General features: G+C 40.2%; 1 protein-coding gene across 2 annotated transcripts in view; it reads right to left on the bottom strand.

Annotated features, from left to right (window-relative positions):
* dnah5l (dynein, axonemal, heavy chain 5 like) overlaps positions 1 to 21,649 on the bottom strand; it is a 362,555-nt gene that overhangs the window by 55,280 nt on the left and 285,626 nt on the right. For both annotated transcript variants that reach the window (XM_043690231.1, XM_043690232.1), the window contains 5 exons: positions 17,196 to 17,467; positions 9,574 to 9,738; positions 7,405 to 7,672; positions 3,862 to 3,983; positions 787 to 1,134 (listed from right to left, as the gene is read on the bottom strand). In XM_043690231.1, coding sequence (XP_043546166.1) covers positions 787 to 1,134; positions 3,862 to 3,983; positions 7,405 to 7,672; positions 9,574 to 9,738; positions 17,196 to 17,467 — 1,175 coding nt within the window. The remainder of the gene's footprint in view (positions 1 to 786; positions 1,135 to 3,861; positions 3,984 to 7,404; positions 7,673 to 9,573; positions 9,739 to 17,195; positions 17,468 to 21,649) is intronic.

Here is a 21,649-nt window from a genome sequence, read left to right as displayed (position 1 = left end):
ATTATAGAGCCCCAGTTGTATGCTCAGGTACAGCAAGGACAGGCTTGCTATGGTTGGGGAAGTTAGCTGCTAGATCCTTAACCCAAAGGCATAAAAATTCCCAATAATGGGAATGTGAATCTCAGAGTCAGGTTCCACCCAACATTTCCAAACATGCATAGCGACTTGAAAAGTCAGCTATTGTCTCTGGTATGCACGGCTTTATTCCTAATAACAAGAAAGCAGTGTTCTAAATAGTTAGTCATTTCTCTGTTATAGATGTTAAATGAATTGGCTTGCATTTAGGTTAGTTCAGTCTTGATTTGTAATAAGATTGAATTAAAGCAGGCATTATAAGAAATACAGACCAGCAAATAATATCAAGTAATGCTTTTTTAGAAGTCTGTAATTAATCAAATTCCAAGAGAAGTTATTCCCTCGATGCTACCAGAAGAACCTTTATCTTTACCCTTTGTCACATCATTAACTTGTCACGTGTTCCTGATGAAGGGCTTTTGACCGAAACATTGATTCTGCTGGTCCTCGGATGCTACCTGACCTGCTGTGATTTTCCATCACCACACTCTCAACTCTAATCTCCAGCATCTGCAGTCCTCACTTTCACCTCGTCATGTCTTGAGCCTGTCTTGTTTTACTGTTGCTGAGGTCTGGCTCATATACAAATAAATGCACTAGATATGGAAAAATATCTGAGTCATTCTCAGAACATAGATGACATACATATTATTAAAATACTGAACTTAACATCTAGTAGATTTTCATTTTAGCATACAAAATCTTGAATACCTCAGGACTATCAACAAGCGGCAGATTTTCAATGTATTGCAGGATTTCTTGAACTGTCTTGCCTTGAGGAATGATATAATCTTTGTAGAAGGAAAATTTATCTGTGAACATTGTTTCCCCAAACCACACACTTGCAAAGGTATTGAGTAGTCGCTTATCAAGATCATCTGTTACGCGCCCTCCGTACTGCACCTCCCCCAACATATAGCGCACGCAGTTCCAGTTCACACCACGCTTAATATCCATTTCATCCAGGTGGTTTTGCACAAACTGAACACTGGCAGTAAAGTCCGCTTGATTGAACTCATATGGAATATTCCATCCAAGTGGCCCAAACTTGCGTCTTTCCTGGAGATGTTAATTGGAAAAACAAACAAGAATTACTTAGCACAATTAAAAGAAGTAAGTTTACATGACCTATGAATATCTCAAAACTCGAGAGTCAACTACATACTTTTGAGATGCAGACATTGCTATAATGCTGGGAATATAGCTGTCAAATTAGACAGCACAGTCCTTTTTTAAACTGGTTCATAGGATGTGGGTGTTGTTGCCGAGGCCAGTATTGATTACCCATCCCTAACTGCCCAGACAGCAGTTAAGTGTTGATGTGAGGCTGGAGTTACATGTAGATCAGTTACATGTAAGGACAGCAGATTTACCTCCCTAAAGGACATTGGTAATTATATAAACTGTGTTTTAATGACAGTTGACAGTGGTTGTATGTTTGCCATTAGAATAGCATTTTATTCCAGATTTTAAAGAATTCAAATTTCACAATCTGCTGGGGAAAAATTCAAACCCACATCCTCAGCACATTACTCAAAAACAGAAGTTGCTGGAAAAACTCAGCAGGTCTGGTAGCATCTGTCGAAAGAAATCAGAGTTAATGTTTTGGATCCGTTGACCCTTCTTAAGAACCCAGTTCTGTTTTTGTTCCTGGTTTCCAGCACCCAGTGTTCTTTCAGTTTTCCTTAGCACATTAGCTCGGCATTATCAGACCAAAGGCATTAACACTACACCATTGCCTTCCATCCAAACATGAATGTGGTATAGGCCATATAATCATTATTTTATAACATTGGTTGAAGTGTAAACACTTGCCTGGAAATTAGGAAGAACCTCCTTTCTATTTTTCAAATAAAGCACCTGATGGGCTAGTTGGCCTGCAGTATTGCACAGGAGTTGTGATTATTGTGTTTCACATTTCTTAATACATTTTTTGCTAAATTGAGTGGATAGGAAGGACTTATACTCCATAGCAGAGAGGTCATTAACCAAGAGGCAAAGCATTAAGATAATTCATAGAATGGAGTATTGTGGAATTAACAAGAAAGGTTTGCACCAGAAGGTGGTAGAGGCCTAGAATTCACTGACTGAAATAGAGTAGGGATCTACACATTCACCAAATTTGAAAAACAACTTGCTGATGCATTTGAAGTGTCGCAAGTGGGGCGGCACGTGGCTCAGCGGTTAGCACTGCTGCCTCACAGCGCCACGAACCCAGGTTCGATTCCAGTCTTGGGCAACTGTCTGTGTGGAGCTTGCACATTATCCCCGTGTCAGCATGAGTTTACTTCGGGTGCTCCGGTTTCCTCCCATAGTCCAAAGATGTGCGGGTCAGGTGAATTGGCTGTGCTAAATTGCCCATAGTATTAGGTGTATTAATCAGAGGGAAATGGGTCTGGGTGGGTTATTTTTCGGAGGGTCGGTGTGGACTTGTTGGGCTGAAGGGCCTGTTCCACACGTAGGGAATCTAACTTTAATAAACATAATATCTAAATATAACTTACAAGATGGGAAATTGGGATAAGATTGAAATGTGTTCTCTCAACTAACATAGATATGTGGGTTGAAAGGCGCATTCTGTATAATTGCCTTTGATTCTATGAAATACAAAAGATCTACAATTCACAAACAATAGAGATCTAAGTGAGTTATGATAGAATGTGGAACCAACCAAATTATAAATAGAATTCAATGTGGCTGCTGAGATAGTCTATTTAGTTTACTAACATGCTAGCTGAAATCATAGGTAATCTTTAAATCAATTATGAATTGCAATATATGGCTACCAGCTTTGAATTGATCATTTAGGTTACTTAAGAGAAAAATAGGCTTTTGTAGATGTATAGGCAACCTGGAGTTCCCATACTGATTAAATGCTGAGATTTACATGCACCTAATAAAGCCAGTTACATGACATGCTAATGGAAAATTCTAAAGGACATGTGTTTGAGGAAGATACATTTTCAGGTTTGCTGAGAAAATGGTAATGTTCAGAAGAAAATTAGACAACTCTTCAAAGATTCAGCATTGACACAACAGGATAAAGACCTCTGGGCATTAACAATATAGGCGTTTGAGCCCACAGAAACATTTTGTCCTGGGAACAAGTCAACATATCATGATTGGTATTAACCAATCTTGCCTTATTTAATTTTTGACAACTAAGCCCTATTAATATCTGATGAATGCTGTACCTCAGTGTAAGCAAATCAATAAATTACTCTTGTACAGAGAAAGGCTTCGTTTCACTGGGGTTATACCTCAACAAAAGTTTCTGTCACTATTACCTTCAGTTGGCATTTTAGTGTATATTGCCAATTCTTGTAATCATGTTAGGAAAGGTCATTGACTACAGACATATAGATGTTTTGTATCTTTCCAGCAATACCACTGAGAATAAGCACTCTCAGTACCACTAAGCAGAAAATACTGCAGGTTTTAAAGCAAAGTTTCTCTCATGAATGATTCGCTAAAACTTTGGGACATATAGTTGCCTTTAAGATTTGGATGTTAAGCATGTCCTGAGCTTAACATGGAGAAAGAAATATGATAGGGAGATCATAAAACTGTGCCAGAACCAACCAGAATGTTTCTCCCATCCATTACTATATATGGAACATTACTGAAAATTACAGGTTGCAATGTTCAGACTTGCTTCATAAATGTGTAGCAATTATAACAGAAGTGTTCTTCTATTGATTCAATTAGAATTGGGAGGTTTAAATTTGTTCATTACAATTGGGATTACAACGTAAATCATGTTCTAAGGAATTAGAAGAGCTGTACCTGCACAGTTGTATGGAGAAATGCCACAGCATATAACAAAGGCTTCCACTGTGACATATTGCTTATATCCAGTTGTTCTTGGGTGATGCTGCTATAAGTACGTTTCAGACCAGCTTTCACACCTACAGATTTATAAGAATTTAGACAAGCAGTGAAATTATCATTTAGACTGATACTTAGTGGTACAGGGAATGTAAAAGCAAATGAATCAATGTCACTCATGAAAAAAAGCGAACTAAACCTTGCAGCTTATATTGTAATCTTTCAAACTATGGAAATTTCAAATACTGCTGGCAAGTTCATTTCCTTGGAGGTCCAAAATATAACATTCTTTCTAAAACACTAAAAATTGAAAATGAAATGAGAACACTGATTTCACAGTATGCAGATCTTCCAAACTCTCAAGTTCAAAAATATATTCACACCATGAAGTGTGTCAGTCACCCTTAGGACTGAATAGCTCATTACAATACATAATGATTTAAGCAGCCAGTTTATAGATTCCCTTAGTGCATGTTTGTTGAAAGCATATGTTTACTTTGCTACTATTCACCAAAAAGAGCCAGTATTCTACTTCATCTTTCATGTAATCTTTTTCCTTACTTGAATATTATTTTTTCCGTTCATGTAAATGAATGGGTTGCTTCATGGCAATAAAGGAGCTATATATTTGTGAGTTCTTTATTGGGTCCTTGAAAACAAACCAAACAATTAAATTTGTCTCTTTAACTCATTTCATGCTACATTGTCATGTGAGTGAACTCATCTCAATATGTTTTACATAAGGAGTGTTGCTTTAGATTCAATCATACTTTCAGTAGTTTTATCTAGCCTCAGACTATTACTATTACAATGGGGTCAAGCATATTATTAATGAAAGTTTTACGAGGAGCAATTCATGGCCCCCCAAAGAATCATATGTTGTGCCATTCTGAAGTGAATTGGTTAGTTCATTTGGATGCACAACTGGTTTGTGATGCAGAGTGATATCAATGACATCAGTTATTGATAACATCACTGGCTGAGATTACAATGAAGGTCAAACTCGTCCCTTATCTGAAGCATGGTGACTCTCAGGTTAAACTCACCACTAGTCATCTCTCTCTAGTGAGGGAATAGCCCTCTGGGATGAAGATAACTTTACATTTGCTATTTGATCAAATTTATTCCTGGAAGTCTTCATGGTCAGACACAGTAGAAATGTCCAAACTGATGAACTGAACAATTTGCACAAAAGAGCTAAAACTCAGGCTACTCCAAGTCTGTGAGAAAAGTCAAAAGCTCCCTAGAGATACAAACAAATGTGTGAACATATGAAAATGATAGGAAAACAATGTCTACTCCATCAAACCTACTCCATCGAAAAACTACTCTGACACACCATTCGTATAGATTATAGATTCGTATAGACTACATTACAATGTGGAAACAGGCCCTTCGGCCCAACAAGTCCACACCGACCCCCCGAAGCGCAACCCACCCAAACCCCTACATTTACCCCTTACCTAACACTACGGGCAATTTAGCATGGCCAATTCACCTAACCTGCACATCTTTGGACTGTGGGAGGAAACCGGAGCACCCGGAGGAAACCCACGCAGACACGGGGAGAACGTGCAAACTCCACACAGTCAATCGCCTGAGGTGGGAATTGAACCCGGGTCTCTGGCGCTGTGAGGCAGCAGTGCTAACCACTGTGCCACCGTGCTGCCCACAATGTGCTCATTTAGAATATCTGGGAATTCAATCTCCTCAATTTAACAAGATCCAGAGCACTGTGGAAAAGTTTGTCCAAGACTTTGCTTCACAATTTCTCCATGTTTGTATTGTACCAATTCTATCACTTTAATTTATCATTTATTCATGAGTGCTCTGGCTTATTATCTGCTGATGTGTCATCCTGATCTGGTTTCTTGACTTTTCTTTTTAAACAATGATAGTTTGCCATTGCCTTCCACTCTTAGGGGAAGATGTAAATGCTTCCTCAGCCAGATAAAGACTTGAACTCCCATTGTTAGCATATTCTGAAATACATGGCAAACCATTTAGACAACTGAGCTATCTAGCCCCGCAGAGCAGTGTGTAAGCTCATGAATCTCACTGTTTCCAGCTGTTCAGATACCATCTCTTCTAAGAATGGTGAGATTTCTCTCCTCCTACTGGAGGAGAGTTCTGGCAAGACTTTTGGATTGTCTGATAGAATTTCCATAGCCAAAAAGAACCCTGTATTATCAAGGAGACACATGCTAGTGCCATTACAGATGATGGTCAGTGAAGTCCCTTAGATATGAGCATTTTTTTCTTTTTTGGGGATTGGATTGGATTGAGTCAAAGCTTTCCATTCCTCTTCTACCAGTTTTTGGAATGAACTGAAATAGTAGGCAGAAAAGAAATGGACAGGTTTCTGTGCTGTGCCTCAGTACCTTTATTTGAATGTTGCAGGATAGTGAAGATACTGCTGCCAACTTTGCCGACTGGGTCATTGGGAGGGAAATGTAGTTTTGGATAGGAATGGACTGGAAACCTCAACTTTTCCATCACCCTTTTCAAGTCCTGCTGAGGGTCTAAGTTCATGAGAAGTGTCAGAAAGTGTCATATAGTTATATTAGACTGATGCTCCCATTTGTGGCTTGTGTTATTTCTGGCATAGGCTTATGATTGTTGGAGATCAATCACCATCACCCCAGGGCTTCACAAATAACAATTACCTGCTCTAATACAGATCACTGGTAGCACTCTTAACACAGCACAGCTGAGATGCATAGTTCAGCATAAAGTACAGGGACTTCAGGAGGTTTTTGTACTGCAGTGATAGTGTCCCTATCTCTGAGCATTAGAGGTCTGGCTTCAAGTCCCACCTACTCCACAAATGTACTGTAATAACATCTCTGAACAGGTTGATTACAAAATATCTACTAGAACTTCCTTATTATATAACTACAGAAGGACTTTGGCCAGTCACTGCAAAGTATTTGTGCTTTACCAAAGAAAGAAAAGTTATTCCGTTGCAAATGGATTAGATGAAGAATAACAGCAAATCGTAGTATCTATCCTATGAACATTTGGTAAGGTAGAAACAATTTAAAGGTTATTGTAGCTTTGAGAAATCCCACCACTGTTAACAGCCCATTGTCTCCACTATTGACTCATAGAAAAGTAACAGTTTGTTTTTTTTCTAAGAAAATTCAATGCTGCACACACAGGCTCAGAATTATTTAGGAGCTGTTCCGCTCTTTCATGCAAGTTCAAGGAAGTCAGATTTTTCTTTTATTCACTGAGGAGATGTAGGCGTCACTGAATTGCCCATCCCTAATTGCCCTTGAGAAGGTGATGGTGAGCTGACCTCTTGAACCACGACCATTTGGTGTATAAACACCCACAACGCTGTTAGAGAGGGAGTTCCAGGATTTTGATCCAGCAACATTGAAGGAATGGGTGAAAATCACATTTACTTGTTTGAAAGGACTTTACTTCATACTTCCAGTGAAGTTACAGTAAGAGAATGGGAGCAGCTCCAAGAAATTTCTTGAAATTCTCTCCTACCTTGAGGGGGTTCATTGGTAAATTTAATAGATGATTGTAATAAGTTGATGGGAAACTTTGAATGGACCTCTGTTGTGATCCAGGTTCGGAATCCATCATGCATTGATTCTGTTGCAGTGACTGTATCTAAAAGTTCATCCAAGAAATTCAAACCCAGGTGGCAGTTCTGTAAAAGGAGCCAGCCACCATCCTGCATGCTCTGAGTCAGTAAACGTCTTGCATGGATCTCCTGACCCTGACCCATAGAAATGGCACGGCAGGGCACATTCTAAAGAAATGCAAAAAGGAGCTCGTCTCTTTGTACTCGTAGCAATGTAAAATTGGTTCACTCAATCTACAGCTTTACACTTTGAAGCTGTATACTTATAACTTCAAAGTATAAGTCACTTATACAACTACTTCTCATTTATACAACATCAAGAGGTAATAAAAATTTAGCATGCATAAAACAAACATGAAATTCATATTTTCATGAATTAAATTGCAACATTATACATTCCACTTATTTGTATTTCGAATAAACATAACCTAGATCAAATGAACAGATGGTTGTTGTGGTTCTGTTCGCTGAGCTGGGAATTTGTGTTGCAGACGTTTCGTCCCCTGTCTAGGTGACATCCTCAGTGCTTGGGAGCCTCCTGTGAAGCGCTTCTGTGATCTTTCCTCCGGCATTTGTAGTGGTTTGAATCTGCCGCTTCCGGTTGTCAGTTCCAGCTGTCCGCTGCAGTGGCCGGTATATTAGGTCCAGGTCGATGTGCTTATTGATTGAATCTGTGGATGCTGGTTCGGAAACTGGATCACTATAAATGCCGGAGGAAACATCACAGAAGCGTTTCACAGGAGGCTGTCACCTAGACAGGGGACGAAACGTCTGCAACACAAATTCCCAGCTCGGCGAACAGGACCACAACAATGAGCACCCGAGCTACAAATCTTCTCACAAACTTTTACAGATAGTCTTAAAATATAAATATAGCTTTGTAATTGAATTGAATAAATTATCACTTCAATGCAAGTTGATGAGCTGAATATTCCCAAACTTTAGCTGTCTTAATATTGGGGAGTTTCAGGGAGGCCTTCCCCTTTGTAAACCCTAGTGATTTTTCTTATGCAATGTTGTACTCATGACTCAGTACATATGCATTTGCCTCCACTACACCACTCATGCTCAGCAGCAACAGACATGCACCCCAGAGCCAGGACATTCCAATGTTCATGCCACCAGTGCCACATTTAAACCTCACCGCTGCACCACTTCATATGCTGCAAGTCAGGAGTTGTCCTTCACAGTGTGTCCCTGTGCAATTCCAAAGGAGATGTCTGAAAGAGGCAAGTTGTTACCTTGCTATGCTGACAGAAACCTGAAGTTTCTGTAGGATAAATAACAGAGAAGACGGTCATCCTCCTTTCTCAGAACCACCAGAAGAGACCACGGTACCAGATGCTGCTCCAAAATTTCCAACTGGGTCAGACCATTTCTATGTACTGGAGGAACAAGCAATCATGCCACAAGAAGGTCAATGACCTTCTGTACTCTGCAAGATTAAATGCCACCATCTTCTCTCAGTTACCTCATACTCACTCTAACTTCACAACTGCATTCATCTCCTACCAAGTCTCATGGACTACAACTCTCATTATTGCAGAGTTCATTGTTCATTCATCAGTGCTCCTCACCCATTCCAGGATCCCCCAGACTATGAAACTTTCAGGCCCCGCTGTGCTTTCTAATCAGTCACTCATGACACTTTACTTAAGTATCATGAGCAATGGGATGGGGGGGTTGGTTGGTCGGGAGTGGCATGTTAAACTCACTTCACATGCCCTTTCCTCTCAGAAACAGGGTGGCAGCAGCAGATGCCATATTCCATCCCATTACTCCTTTTAGTCTTTCAGACTTGATCATTTGGTTGAAGCAAGTTTACTGAGCTATTGGAACATACTGCAAGTATGATATTGATTAGCATGTGCTATATAACATGTCCAGACCCTTTACTGATCAGTGCTGGCAAACATGAGGCCTAAATGTGGGATGGAACAGCTGAAACAGTTAGCCCAAGATATGTCTCCTATAAGTCAGCAGAGAGGTGTAAAATTAAGAAAACAAGCATAATGATAATAGAAAATTTTTTTAAATTGCTGGATCTCGTCATTATTTTTATAATATACCTTGGTCTTTGCCAAACGTTCAATACTTTCTGTAGGATCAGAACCCATGGAAAGGAAACACACCATAGGTGTTCGATTATCACTTTCTACCCACATTGCTTCCATATCTAGAATAACTCCTTCTGCATATTTTGTTCCAAGTGAAGCTGCAATGTAATGACGAGCCTGAGAAAAGTAAAAGTAGTGGAAAATATGGATATTGTCAAATGTACAACAGAATATCATAAAGAACAGAGTTAGACAAACAAATACTGGTCAACAGTATTGAAAGATATTCAAACAATTACCTCAAATGAGACACAGAAAATAAATCAAACAAAAATCAACAGTGCAGAGAGCTGTTTGATCTGAAATAAATATTTAATGATGGAAATAATCCAGTCAGGTCAACATTTCACAGCTTTTATAGGATTAATTCATCATGGGATCATAAGACACACTAAGAGATAGTACAGTAGGTCATTCAGCCCATTAAGTCTGATTCACCATTTGCCTTCCCACCAAATTTTTTTGTCACTTGCAAACTTAGATTTAGTGCATTAACTTTCCTCATCAAAGTCATTAAGAGATATTGTGAATAATTGCGTCCCTAGAACTAACCCCGTGGCACGCCACTACTTAAAGTGTGTCATCCTGATAATGCCCCCCTTAAACCAATGAAACAAAATGAAATACGATTTCAGAATGATCACTTACACACATATTAGCCATACACATTATGTAAAGCTTTACGTCAATTTCAGTTCCTCAATCACACCTTTCTCTTCTCTTATGTACCTCCTTAGGATTGAGGATGACTCTCTTTCAGTCCAGTGTTGCAGGTGTGAGGTAACTATTCAGCCCAATACTGCTGGCCACAATAAGATAAATAGTCCTTTAAGGGGTGGGTATGTGGAATGTCCTTTCATTATTAATACTTAACCTCCATCTGGACCTTTGATGACCCTTTTTCTCCAGTTAACATTCAAGATTCCCAAGAGACAATGGTGGTTTTGCCTATTTTTTTAGTGAGGCTTTAAGGTTGAAGCATTTCCTCTGTCTTTCTGATAACTTTTTGCCTTGATGTAATTTGGAGTAGAGAGTTAGTTTTGAAAGTCTTATGTCAGGCACATAGTCAATGTGGTTCCCCCCAGTGCAGCTGATTGGTAGTGGCTAGACCCTCAATGCTAGGAATATTGTTCTGAGAAAAGACTCTGACAATGGAGCATAATATTGTGCCATTGGATTTGTAAGATTTTGTGGGAGCATCACTGGTGACATTTCTCAAGAAACTTGAGAATTTAATGTCTTTGTCTCCGATACATGCATGAAAGCTAATAACACCGCTGCGTGAATGAGATGTAGGTTTCCAATTTGAGATCTTGATGTAGTCATTATCATCTTTAGGCCCTATCAGGCTCCACCTGTCTCGATGAAATCCTGTCCCATTTACACATATACATGATACATCCTCCATCACCCGCAACTGGTTCTCCACTTTTCAGATGCTGCCATGGGCAAGATATTTGTAATTTTTATGGCAGTTAGTACAAATGAATCTTGTTATCCTTCATTATCCTCTGTAAAGCAGCCCTTACATGTTCAGTCTGCATAATACTTTCATCCCAAAGTTATACCTGAACTGCCTACGAATGGGCCTGGTCCACCTCTGCCTATCCACACCCAACCATTACTTTCAGCACTGCTAGAGAATGATAGCTGCCCTTCTTGTGAAAGATTAGAATGTATGCATGTGATTGGGAGGCTGCTGTTTGTGGCTTTTACAGATTATTTGTCTCTAAATACACAGGGATCAATTCCCTTCCCTGCAAATGCATTAACAGGTACCCGTGGGATGGCTTTATTCAGTTCCAGGGTTGACACCTTCTTGAGGATGCGTGCTTTTTGTACCTAAGCACTTGTAAATAGATCGAAGTCCCCTCCTTAGCAAGCTTCAAATGTTCCGAATCATTCAATTGATTTTGGGACAATTTTGGGATGGATGGATGAAGTAAACTTTGATTTAAATTCTCTATCCTCCCCTTTTTGCGTATACTTCCACCTACATCAAACCCATTACAGCTGATGGCTTTATCCTTTCCTGTATTTTCTCCTTGACTCATATTCAATTTCGTCCTGTTTCTATAGCCCTGTCATTATCTGTCTGGTTACTTTAACTCTTGCTCCTTATCACAATCAATCAAAGATTCCCATTCCAAGCTTGACTGTCCCTTGGTTCCCTCTAATTTTCTTAATAATGTGTGGGCCTCCAAAGCCAGTGTGCAGCAGTGAATTCCAGAACCAGCATGTAATAGAATGTTTTACTCAGCAGAGCTGAGAGAAAGCAACCTACCCCATCTGATAAACATCTTGAATGTATGGTAAGGTTTGTGAATCTATTTATTTCCCATTTTCAGCTAATAAAATTGTACATGTGAATTTAATTCCAGTGGGGTTACAGTTAATGAGTATTTATGACATCCTAATGAATGCAAAACTGGCCTAAAGATTTCTTCACACCTTTAGTCTAACCTGCTGTGTGGAAACTAAAAATTACGTCTCCTGCCCAATTAAGTTTCCCTGCCCATCCTTTCAAAAAGCTCCAGGCGGGTCCTGAAAATTACACCTGCTATCCTAGATTTCACTGCAATGGTAAAGGAAAAATGGTGCTCACTGTTCACTATGTTGAAACCTGCCCTTCTGGGCTTTGGGAGTGTGAACCTGCTGTCATCAGATATAGAGTCATAGTACAGTATGGAAACAGATCCTTTGGTCCAACCTTTCCATGCTGACCAGATACCCAAACCAATCTAGTCCCACCTGCCAGCACCCGACCCATATCCCTCCAAACTCTTCCTATTCATATACCCATCCAAATGCCTCTTAAGTGTTGCAATTGTACCAGCCTCCACCACTTCCTCTGGCAGCTCATTCCATTCACATACCACCCTCTGTGTGAGGTCTCTTTTATATCTTTCCCCTCTCATCCTAAACCTATACCCTCTAGTTCTGAAATTTCTTCTCTCAGTGAATCTGTGGAATTCTTTCTCACAGACGTCTGTTAAGGCTGGGTGACTGAGTATACACAAGGCTGAGATAGACAGATTTTTAATCAGTAAGGAAGTCATGAGTTGTCGGAAAAAGGAAGGAAAGCGGAGTTGAGGATTATCACATCTGCCATAATCTGAAGGAAAAGTGAAGCAGTTTTGATAAGCAGAATGGCCTACTTCTGTTCCAATGCCTTTTGATCTTATGGATAATTCAGCTACACTACCAGAATATGCTGCTATTTCCTGTTAATAATGTAACTCATGTACAGAAAGCAAAATTGAGATTTGGAAAGAAAGAAAAGGGATAGTGAAAAGACAGACAATAAAAAGAAAGACATTGCAGCAATTTCAAGTGTCTTAAGATCTCCAAACTAATTCAATTTACACTGAACAACAATAAAGTTAGATTTCAGGACCTGAGTTTATTCAGCACTAATTATGAGTGACCACAATGTTAAGAATTCGCTCACACTTGAATGCTCCAACCACAAGATTTTCTGTAGTGCTTAATGAATAACTAGCAAGTAAGTACTACAAATCTGTACACTTTCCATTGACTGGAGGGATAGTTATGCCACAGGTAAAGAAGTAGCAGGGTAACCTGGACTTCATCCTCTGGATTTGCGCATTTAATTATGCACGAGTTAGATTTACTCTATTATAATAGTGAATGTTATTAATCTCAATATAATTCTCAGTGCAAAATCTGGGCTGATTAAAGTAGAAAAGGCAAGTTAACCTAAGGGTGCAACATAATTTGAAGAAAATCCGTAAATGGTAAAAGAAATTGGAAATCAAATTCAATATAGACAGCTGGAAGATGCTAGAGATGAAGAAAAAGGTTACAGCATGTGCACTCCATAAATGATGTTGAAATAGCTAGAGATAAAGGTGAAAAAGATATAAGACTTGACACAACTGCATACCATCAATCAACAACACAGACTGTTGGAAGTGCAGGAAATATTATTCAAATTATATTGTATTCTGGTCGGCTGACACCTTGAGTACTGTAGTCAGTTCTTGTCATTGAAATGCATGAAAGACATTCTAGCACTTGAAGCAATTTGGAGAAGTCAATTACTTTTTAACCTTGAAAAGAGGTAACAGAATATGAAGCCATATAATATAAAAGTTCAGTACCAGTATAGATACAGGAAATCTGGAAAAATGTTTTAAAGTGGGGTCACAAGAGAATGGAACAAAATTAAAATTAGGAAAAGAAAAATGAAGATTGGCATCAGGAAATATCTCCTCGCACAAAAAGTCATCAATATGAAAATGAACTTCCAGACAAAATAACAAGACAAAAAGTCTGAAATCATTTAGGAAGTGGTCAGATAACAGAACACGGTACAATCTGTAGACATAGAGACATAGAAAAGAAGGACAGGAGTAAGCCATTTAGCCCCTCATGTCTGTTCCATCATTCAGTGAGATCATGGCTGATCTGTGGCCTAATTCTATACACCTGCCTTTGCCGAGTATCCTGTAATGTTTCAAATGTTCCAACATTATCCCTTTGAGAATCATCACATTATAGTCTTTTCTCGATGGCTGAACTAAGAATAAAATAGTAGTTTTGTTCATCCCTATTTATTATCTGGTTTTGCAATGGTGTACTAATGTCCTGAGGGAAACTTCCAAATGCATGGGTGGCACAGTGGTTAGTACTGCTGCCTCACAGCGCCAGAGACCCACGTTCAATTCCCACCTCAGGCAACTGTGTGCGGGTTTCCTCCCACAGTTCAAAAGATGTGCAGGTTAGGTGAGTTGGCCATGCTAAATTGCCCATCGTGTTAGGTGAAGGGGTAAATGTAGGGGAATGGGTCTGGGTGGGTGGCTCTTCGGAGGGTTGGTGTGGACTTGTTGGGCCAAAGGGCCTGTTTCCATACTGTAAGTAATCTAATCATTTTGTGGGAGTTTTGCTGTGTCTCTCATTGCATGTGCTAGCATCTTATGGTCAGGGTAATTTGCTGCTACCATTCTTTTCCCTGACTGGGTTTAAGCGCTTTCTTGGTTTACGGAGATAGGGGAAAACCAGTCTTAATGAGAAGAAGCTTATGTCCCAAACAAGATGTATTGCATGGCAGAAACCATAAGAAATAGAAGTGGAATTAAGGCCATTCGGCCTATCGAGTCCACTCTGCCATTCAATCATGGCTGATGGGCATTTCAACGCCACTTACTGGCACTCTTCCCATATCCCTTAATTCCTTGCAACATTAAGGACTTATCAATCTGTGCCTTGAAGACATTTAACATCCCGACCTCCACTGCGCTCCATGGCAGTGAATTCCACAGGCCCTCTGGCTGAAGAAATGTCTCCTCATTTCCATTCTAAATTGACCCCCTCTAATTCTAAGGCTGTCCCCATGAGTCCTAGTATCCCTGCCTGATAGAAACAATTTCCAGCATCCACCCATTCTAAACCATGCATTATCTTGTAAATTTCTATTAGATCTCACCTCAACCTTCTGAACTCTAATGAATACAATCCCAGGATCCTCAGCTGTTCATCGTATTTAGGCCTACCATTCCGGGGACATCCATGTGAATCTTCACTGGACACGTTCCAGTGCCAGTATGTCCTTCCTGAGGTGTGTGGCCCAAAACTGGACACAGTATTGTAAATGGGGCCTAACCAGAGCTTTAGAAAGTTTTAGTAGCACCTCATTGCTTTTACGTTCCAACCCTCTTGAAATAAATGACAACATTACATTTGCTTTCTTCTCCATGGACTCAACCTTCAAGTCAACCTTTAGAGAAACCTGGACTAGCACTCCAAGATTCTTTTGTACTTTGACTTTATGAATTTTCTCACCGTTTATAAAATAGTCCATGCCTGTGTTCTTTTTTCCAAAGTGCAAGACCTCACATTTGCTCACACTAAATTTCATCAACCATTTCTTGGACCATTCTCCTAAACTGTCTAAAACTTCCTGTATCTCCCCCATCTCCTCAGAACTACCTGCCTGTCCACCTAACTTCGTATCAGCAGTGAACTTCGCCAGAATGCCCCCAGTCCCTTCATCCAGATCATTAATATATAAAATGAACAGCTGTGGCCCCAACACTGAACCCTGCGGGACACTACTGGTCACTGGCTGCCATTCCGGAAAAGAACCTTTTATCCCAACTCTCTGCCTTCTGTCAGACAGCCAATCCTCAATCCATGCCAATAGCTCACCTCAAACACCATGGGCTCTCACCTTACTCAACAGCCTCCCATGAGGCACCTTATCAAAGGCCTTTTGGAAGTCTAGGTAGATAACATCCACTGAGTTTCCCTGGTCTAACCTACTTGTTACCTCTTCAAAGAATTCTAACAGGTTTGTCAGGCATGACCTCCCCTTACTAAATCCATGCTGACTTATTCTAATTTGACCCTGCACTTCCAAGAATTTAGAAATCTCATCCTTAGAATTTTACCTACAACCAAGGTTAGGCTAATCGGCCTATAATTTTACGTCTTTTGTCTTGATCTTTTCTTGAACAAGGAGGTTACAACAGTGATTTTCCAATCATCTGAGACTTTCCCAGACTCCAGACTGATTTTTGAAAGATTACAACCAAGACCTCTGCTATTTCTTCAGCCACCTCCCTCAGAACTCTAGGATGTAGCCCATTGGTGCCAGGATTTATTATCAATTTTTAGACCTTTTAACTTCTCAAGTACTTTCTCCTTTGTAATGGTCACCATACTCAACTCTGTCCCTCGACTCTGCTTTATTGTTGGGCTATTACTCATATCTTCCACTGTGAAGACTGACAAAGTATTTATTAAGTTCTTCAGCTTTTTTTTATCTCTCATCACTAACCTTTCTGCATCAATTTGGATCGGCTCAATCTCTATTTTTGCCTGTCGTTTGTTTCTTATGTATTGAAAGAAACTTTTACTATAATTTCTAATATTACTGGCTAGCCTACCTTCATATTTGATCCTCTCCTTCCTTATTTCTCTCTTTGTTATGCTCTGTTTGTTTTTGTAGCCTTCCCAATCTTCTGATTTCCCAGTGCTCCCCCTCCCTGGGTAATCTATCTTTTCTTAAGGGCATACCACTGTACTGTGGCATAATTTACACCCAGAAACTCCTGCCATTGTTGCTGTACTGTCTTTCCCACTAGGCTCTGCTTCCAGTCAATCTTCGTCAGTTCCCCTCTCAGGCCCCTGTAATTACTTTCATTAACTGTAACACCATTATCTCTGGTTTTGCCTTCTCGCTTTCAAATTGCAGACTGAACTCTACCATATTATGATCGCTGCCTCCTAAGTGTTCCCTGACTTTAAGATCTTTTATAAAGTCTGGTTCAACCAGCCACAAGCTACATTAGTAAATTAGACATTGCCAGCAAAACTTTTGGGAGACCTGCAGATATTCTACAAGATCCCCTAACCAAATCCTTATGATATCATCAGACTGTGTGGAGCTTAACGCAGTTTCTAACATTATCCCTTCAACAGCCATTACTTTAAGCAATATCACTCACTTGTGAAATAAACATTTTGTTGAATAATGGGTATGTATGTAGCATATATGGTGGTGCAATGAGGAAGCAGACTACAAAAACTTAACTAATGTATACATTTACCTGAGCAATTGTACGATCTGGACACCAACTACGAATTAGAAGGAGTTTATGAAAAGTGTCCAATATATTATCATAGTCATCAGGGAGAGCAGCTTCTTCTGGAGCTTCATTATCAAACCATTGCTTCCAAGCTTTATCATTTTTTGCCACCTGTACTAACAGTTGAGTGAATGGGAATGAATGAGAAAGCTGCACCAAATTTAGCCAAGTCATGTCAAGGATCCATTTCTTTGGTTTAGGTTCCACTGAATTGAGATCTAAAGAGGCACCACCTGTGCAAATAAATAATGTATATTTGATTATTACCAATAAACTGAGAACAATCAACTGCTAGAAGTTTCATTCCTATTAGTTTTGAAACCAAATCCAATAAAACGATCTTTTGAAAATACATACAATTTAGTTACCTTCCCTATCACAATGGAGCACCTTGTGGCACTTGCCAAAAATCGGAGATTTAATTCTGTGTGAGGGACGCATGAAAACTGGAAACTAGGTTGATGAAGTCTTGGGCAAGGATAGAAAATAGCACCATTGCTATTAATGTACCAGAAAGAGAATGGGGGAAGGGATGCAAATAACTCGTGGATTGTACACAAGCCAATATAAGTTTGGAATGCAAAATTAACATACAATCATTAGAGCAGGTGCACAAAAGAGCTGTAAAGATTATGTAAAATGAGAAAAAGAGATAGTTTGCGTTGATTGAAAGAAAGTGAACCAGCCCACTGTGAAATACACTTACATATACAAGAATTTGTTGCACTTGGTACAGGTTAAGTCTTAGTGTATTGCCAGCATGAGCTGTATAATGGCATGCTGTGTGGAAAAGGGAAAGAATGTTACCTAAAATGTGTGCAAATATTTAATGGTTCAATGATGAAATTTGTAGTATTTTGATGGTGCTATGAGGAAAACATTACTGCAGTTGTGCTCTTTAGAGCCTCAGAATAAAGGACTGAAATGAGGAGTACAATCCTCACTCGAAAGGTTGTGAATCGATTGAATTAAAGACCATTGAGGGCCGTTTATTCATTCATGTTTTGGGGATTTGAATTATAATGCAACAAGATGATGGTGAGCTGGAAAATCAGCCATCATTGTTAAATGGTGCAGCAGCCTCAAACTGCCAAATGGCTTTTTGCTGCTCGTATTTTCTAAATTCCTACGCTTTGCAAATCGTATAAAGAACGCCTTCATTTTAATATAGCATTTAAACTACTTCAATGTTCCAATCATGAGAAAGTAATAAAAAGCATTTACAATGTAGCAATGCTTATGTTGGCCATTTTACGACATAGGCTTTATATCATTTTGGCAATGTGAAGACAGGCCAATGCACATTACATTCATAAAATATTACAGCTAATAAACATTAGTGCAATAAACTAAAATGGTTCATCAGAATACTCTAAGTTCCCCCAAATAAGCTGTTAACATATTCTATGTTTCTGGTTTTAGCGATGGTTTATGCTAAACAAGGGTCACATTGGACTCAAAACATTAACTCTGTTTCAGAACTCTACAGATGTTGCCAGATGTTGCCAAACCTGTTGAGCTTGGAGAAAGTGAGGACTGCAGATGCTGGAGATCAGAGCTTAAAATGTGTTGCTGGAAAAGCGCAGCAGGTCAGGCAGCATCCAAGGAGCAGGAGAATCGACGTTTCAGGCATGAGTCCTTCTTCAGGCATTCCTGAAGAAGGGCTCATGCCCGAAACGTCGATTCTCCTGCTCCTTGGATGCTGCCTGACCTGCTGCGCTTTTCCAGCAACACATTTTCAAACCTGTTGAGCTTCTCCACCACACTCTTTTTTATTTCAGATCTCAAACATTTTCAGTGTTGTGGTTTTATTAACCATCAGACGTACTATACTTGAATTTCCAGAATGGATTTGATAAGAGCCACAACAAAGGTCATGGTGAATCATAAAAGCTTGTGGTGTAGGTGTTTTAGCATGGATGTATGACTGGCAGAAAACAGTTTATATAAATGGGCCTTTTTTTCTGATTGGCGACGAGTAGAGTTCCACAGTTATATCAAAGCCTTTGACAAGGTCTCACACAGGAAGCTGATAAAGAAGGTTCATGGGATCCAGGGTAACTGGAAGGTTGGATCCCAAATTATTTAGAGACAGGAGACAGAGGGTGGCAATAGGAGGCTGTTTGTGTGACTGGAGCACATTGTGTAGTGGGATACCACAGGGATCAGTGCTGGGTCTCTTTTTGTTTGTTAGATTCATAAAGGATATCAATAAGAATTTAGGAGGGATGATAAATAAATTTGTGGATGACATAAGGGTCGGCTGGGTGGTTGAAAGTGAGGAGAAAGGTGTTAGGTTGGTCAGGTGGGCAGGTCAGTGGAAGTTGGAATTTAACCCTGATAAATGTGAGGTGATGCACTTTGGAAGAAGAGACAAAACAAAGGAACGCTCATGAATGGCAAGACACTAAGAAGCTTAGAGGTTCAGAGGGATCTTGAGGTGCTTGACTATAGATCCCTGAAGCTAGTAGGATAGGTTAACAGAGTGGTTAAGAAGGCATACAGAATGCTTGTCTTTATCAGCGATGGCACAGATTATAAAAACAGGGTGGCTATGTTGTAACTATATCAGACTTTGGTTAGGCCACAGCTGGAGTACTGTCTGTAGTTCTGGTCACCACTTTTGGAAAGATTTCATTGCACTGGAAGTGGTGCAAAGGAGATTCACCAGAATCTGCATAGGATGCTCTTCAGATGGTTGGTACACACTCGATGGACCGAACTGCTTCTGCCTGCACTGTAGCAATTCTATGAAAGTGAGTGGCCTAACTGTTACTGCTGATGCAGATGTGGTGGCACAACAGAGAGGGCATGCAAGTATAGTGGTGCCAGGAGCTGGGCTGGGTGGGAATGAATAAGGAAGATGTTGCACATGAGACTGGTAGAGCATGAGCCTTGGCAGGAGGTGAGTGTAGTAAAACAGACAGAGCGAGTGGGAGATATCAGAGGGAAATGGCTGGAGTGGAAAAGGATATTGACTTTCTTCCTACATTGCTGGACATTCTTCCAGATGGCAGAGATTGCTTCAAGCTAGGTGCTAACCTCCCACAGGCTGGCATGGTCTGGTGTCATAGTTTCCACAGCAGGACTTAGGAAGGAGAGAGTCCTATGTTTGTCCAGCAGGAGTTCCCAGGCGCCTGGCCACAATACAGGGTGCCACTTTTGCTCATTTGCCAATTCTGGGCAAATGTCAGGAACCATGCAGGGCAGTGGTGGCTAATTAATGAGGTGAGTATTGCAAATAGGCAGGGGAGGGACAAACCCTCAAAAAAATCTTGATGCAACTTGGGCTTAGCCAAAAGAATGCAAAATTCAACCCAGGATGTTTTTGACACTATTTTAGTTGACATCGATAATAACAAGTAGAAATATTAAAACTCATCATGAGCTACAAATCTGGCGAAGCTGTGTGAGGGAGGGTACATTCAGCTAAACCTCAAAATTAAGACATTGTAGGAAGACTTGATCACAATTGAACAACAATGGATCAGAGTCGAAATTCATAGTCCCATCACATCTGAGTAAGACTTTTGTTGTACTTCTTTTATGGGGAGTCAGTGTCACTGGCTAGGCCAGTATTTGTTGCTCAAAGCCAATCACCTTTGAGAAGTGCTGGTGAACCAGCTTTATAAATAGCTGCGTCCAAATAATATTGATGTCACCACAGTGTTGTTAGGGAGGGAGTTCAAGGATTCTGAGGAGAAAGTGAGATCTGCAGATGCTGGAGATCAGAGCTGAAAATGTGTTGCTGGAGAAGAGCAGCAGGTCAGGCAGCATCCAGGGAACAGGAGAAGCCCTTCTTATGCCCGAAACGTCGATTCTCCTGTTCCCTGGATGCTGCCTGACCTGCTGTGCTTCTCCTGTTCCCTGGATGCTGCCTGACCTGCTGTGCTTCTCCAGCAACACATTTTCAGTTCAAGGATTCTGACCCACTGACAGTAATATGTACAGGGTCCACATCAACATCATAGTGGTGTGTGACTTGCAGAGGTTCTTGCAAGGGACAATGTTGTCTTGGGTATGCTGCCTTTGTTCTTTCCAGTGTCTGAAGAATCTGGTTTGGATAATGCTGTTGAGGGAGTCTTAGCAAGCTGCTACACAGTATCGTACATATGACTGTCAGCATGCATCAGCGGAAGTGAACATGTAAGGTGTTGGACCATTCCAATGAGTTGTTAGGATTGATTAAAAGGTCAATATTAGCTTAAATAATGAGGGTAATTAAACAGGTGACTTTGGTTTGGAACCGAGGTAAAAACAAGGACTGCTGATGCTGGAAACCAGAGTCTAGAATAGAGTGGTGCTGTAAAAGCACAGCAGTTCAGGCAGCATCCGAGGAGCAGTAAAATCGACGTTTCGGGCAAAAGCCCTACATCAGGAATAAAGGCAGAGAGCCTGAAGGGAGGAAAGATAAA

This window comes from Chiloscyllium plagiosum, chromosome 5 (genome assembly GCF_004010195.1).
Source record: "Chiloscyllium plagiosum isolate BGI_BamShark_2017 chromosome 5, ASM401019v2, whole genome shotgun sequence".
Taxonomy (NCBI): domain Eukaryota; kingdom Metazoa; phylum Chordata; class Chondrichthyes; order Orectolobiformes; family Hemiscylliidae; genus Chiloscyllium; species Chiloscyllium plagiosum.
This window is presented reverse-complemented; position numbering and strand designations above follow the sequence as displayed.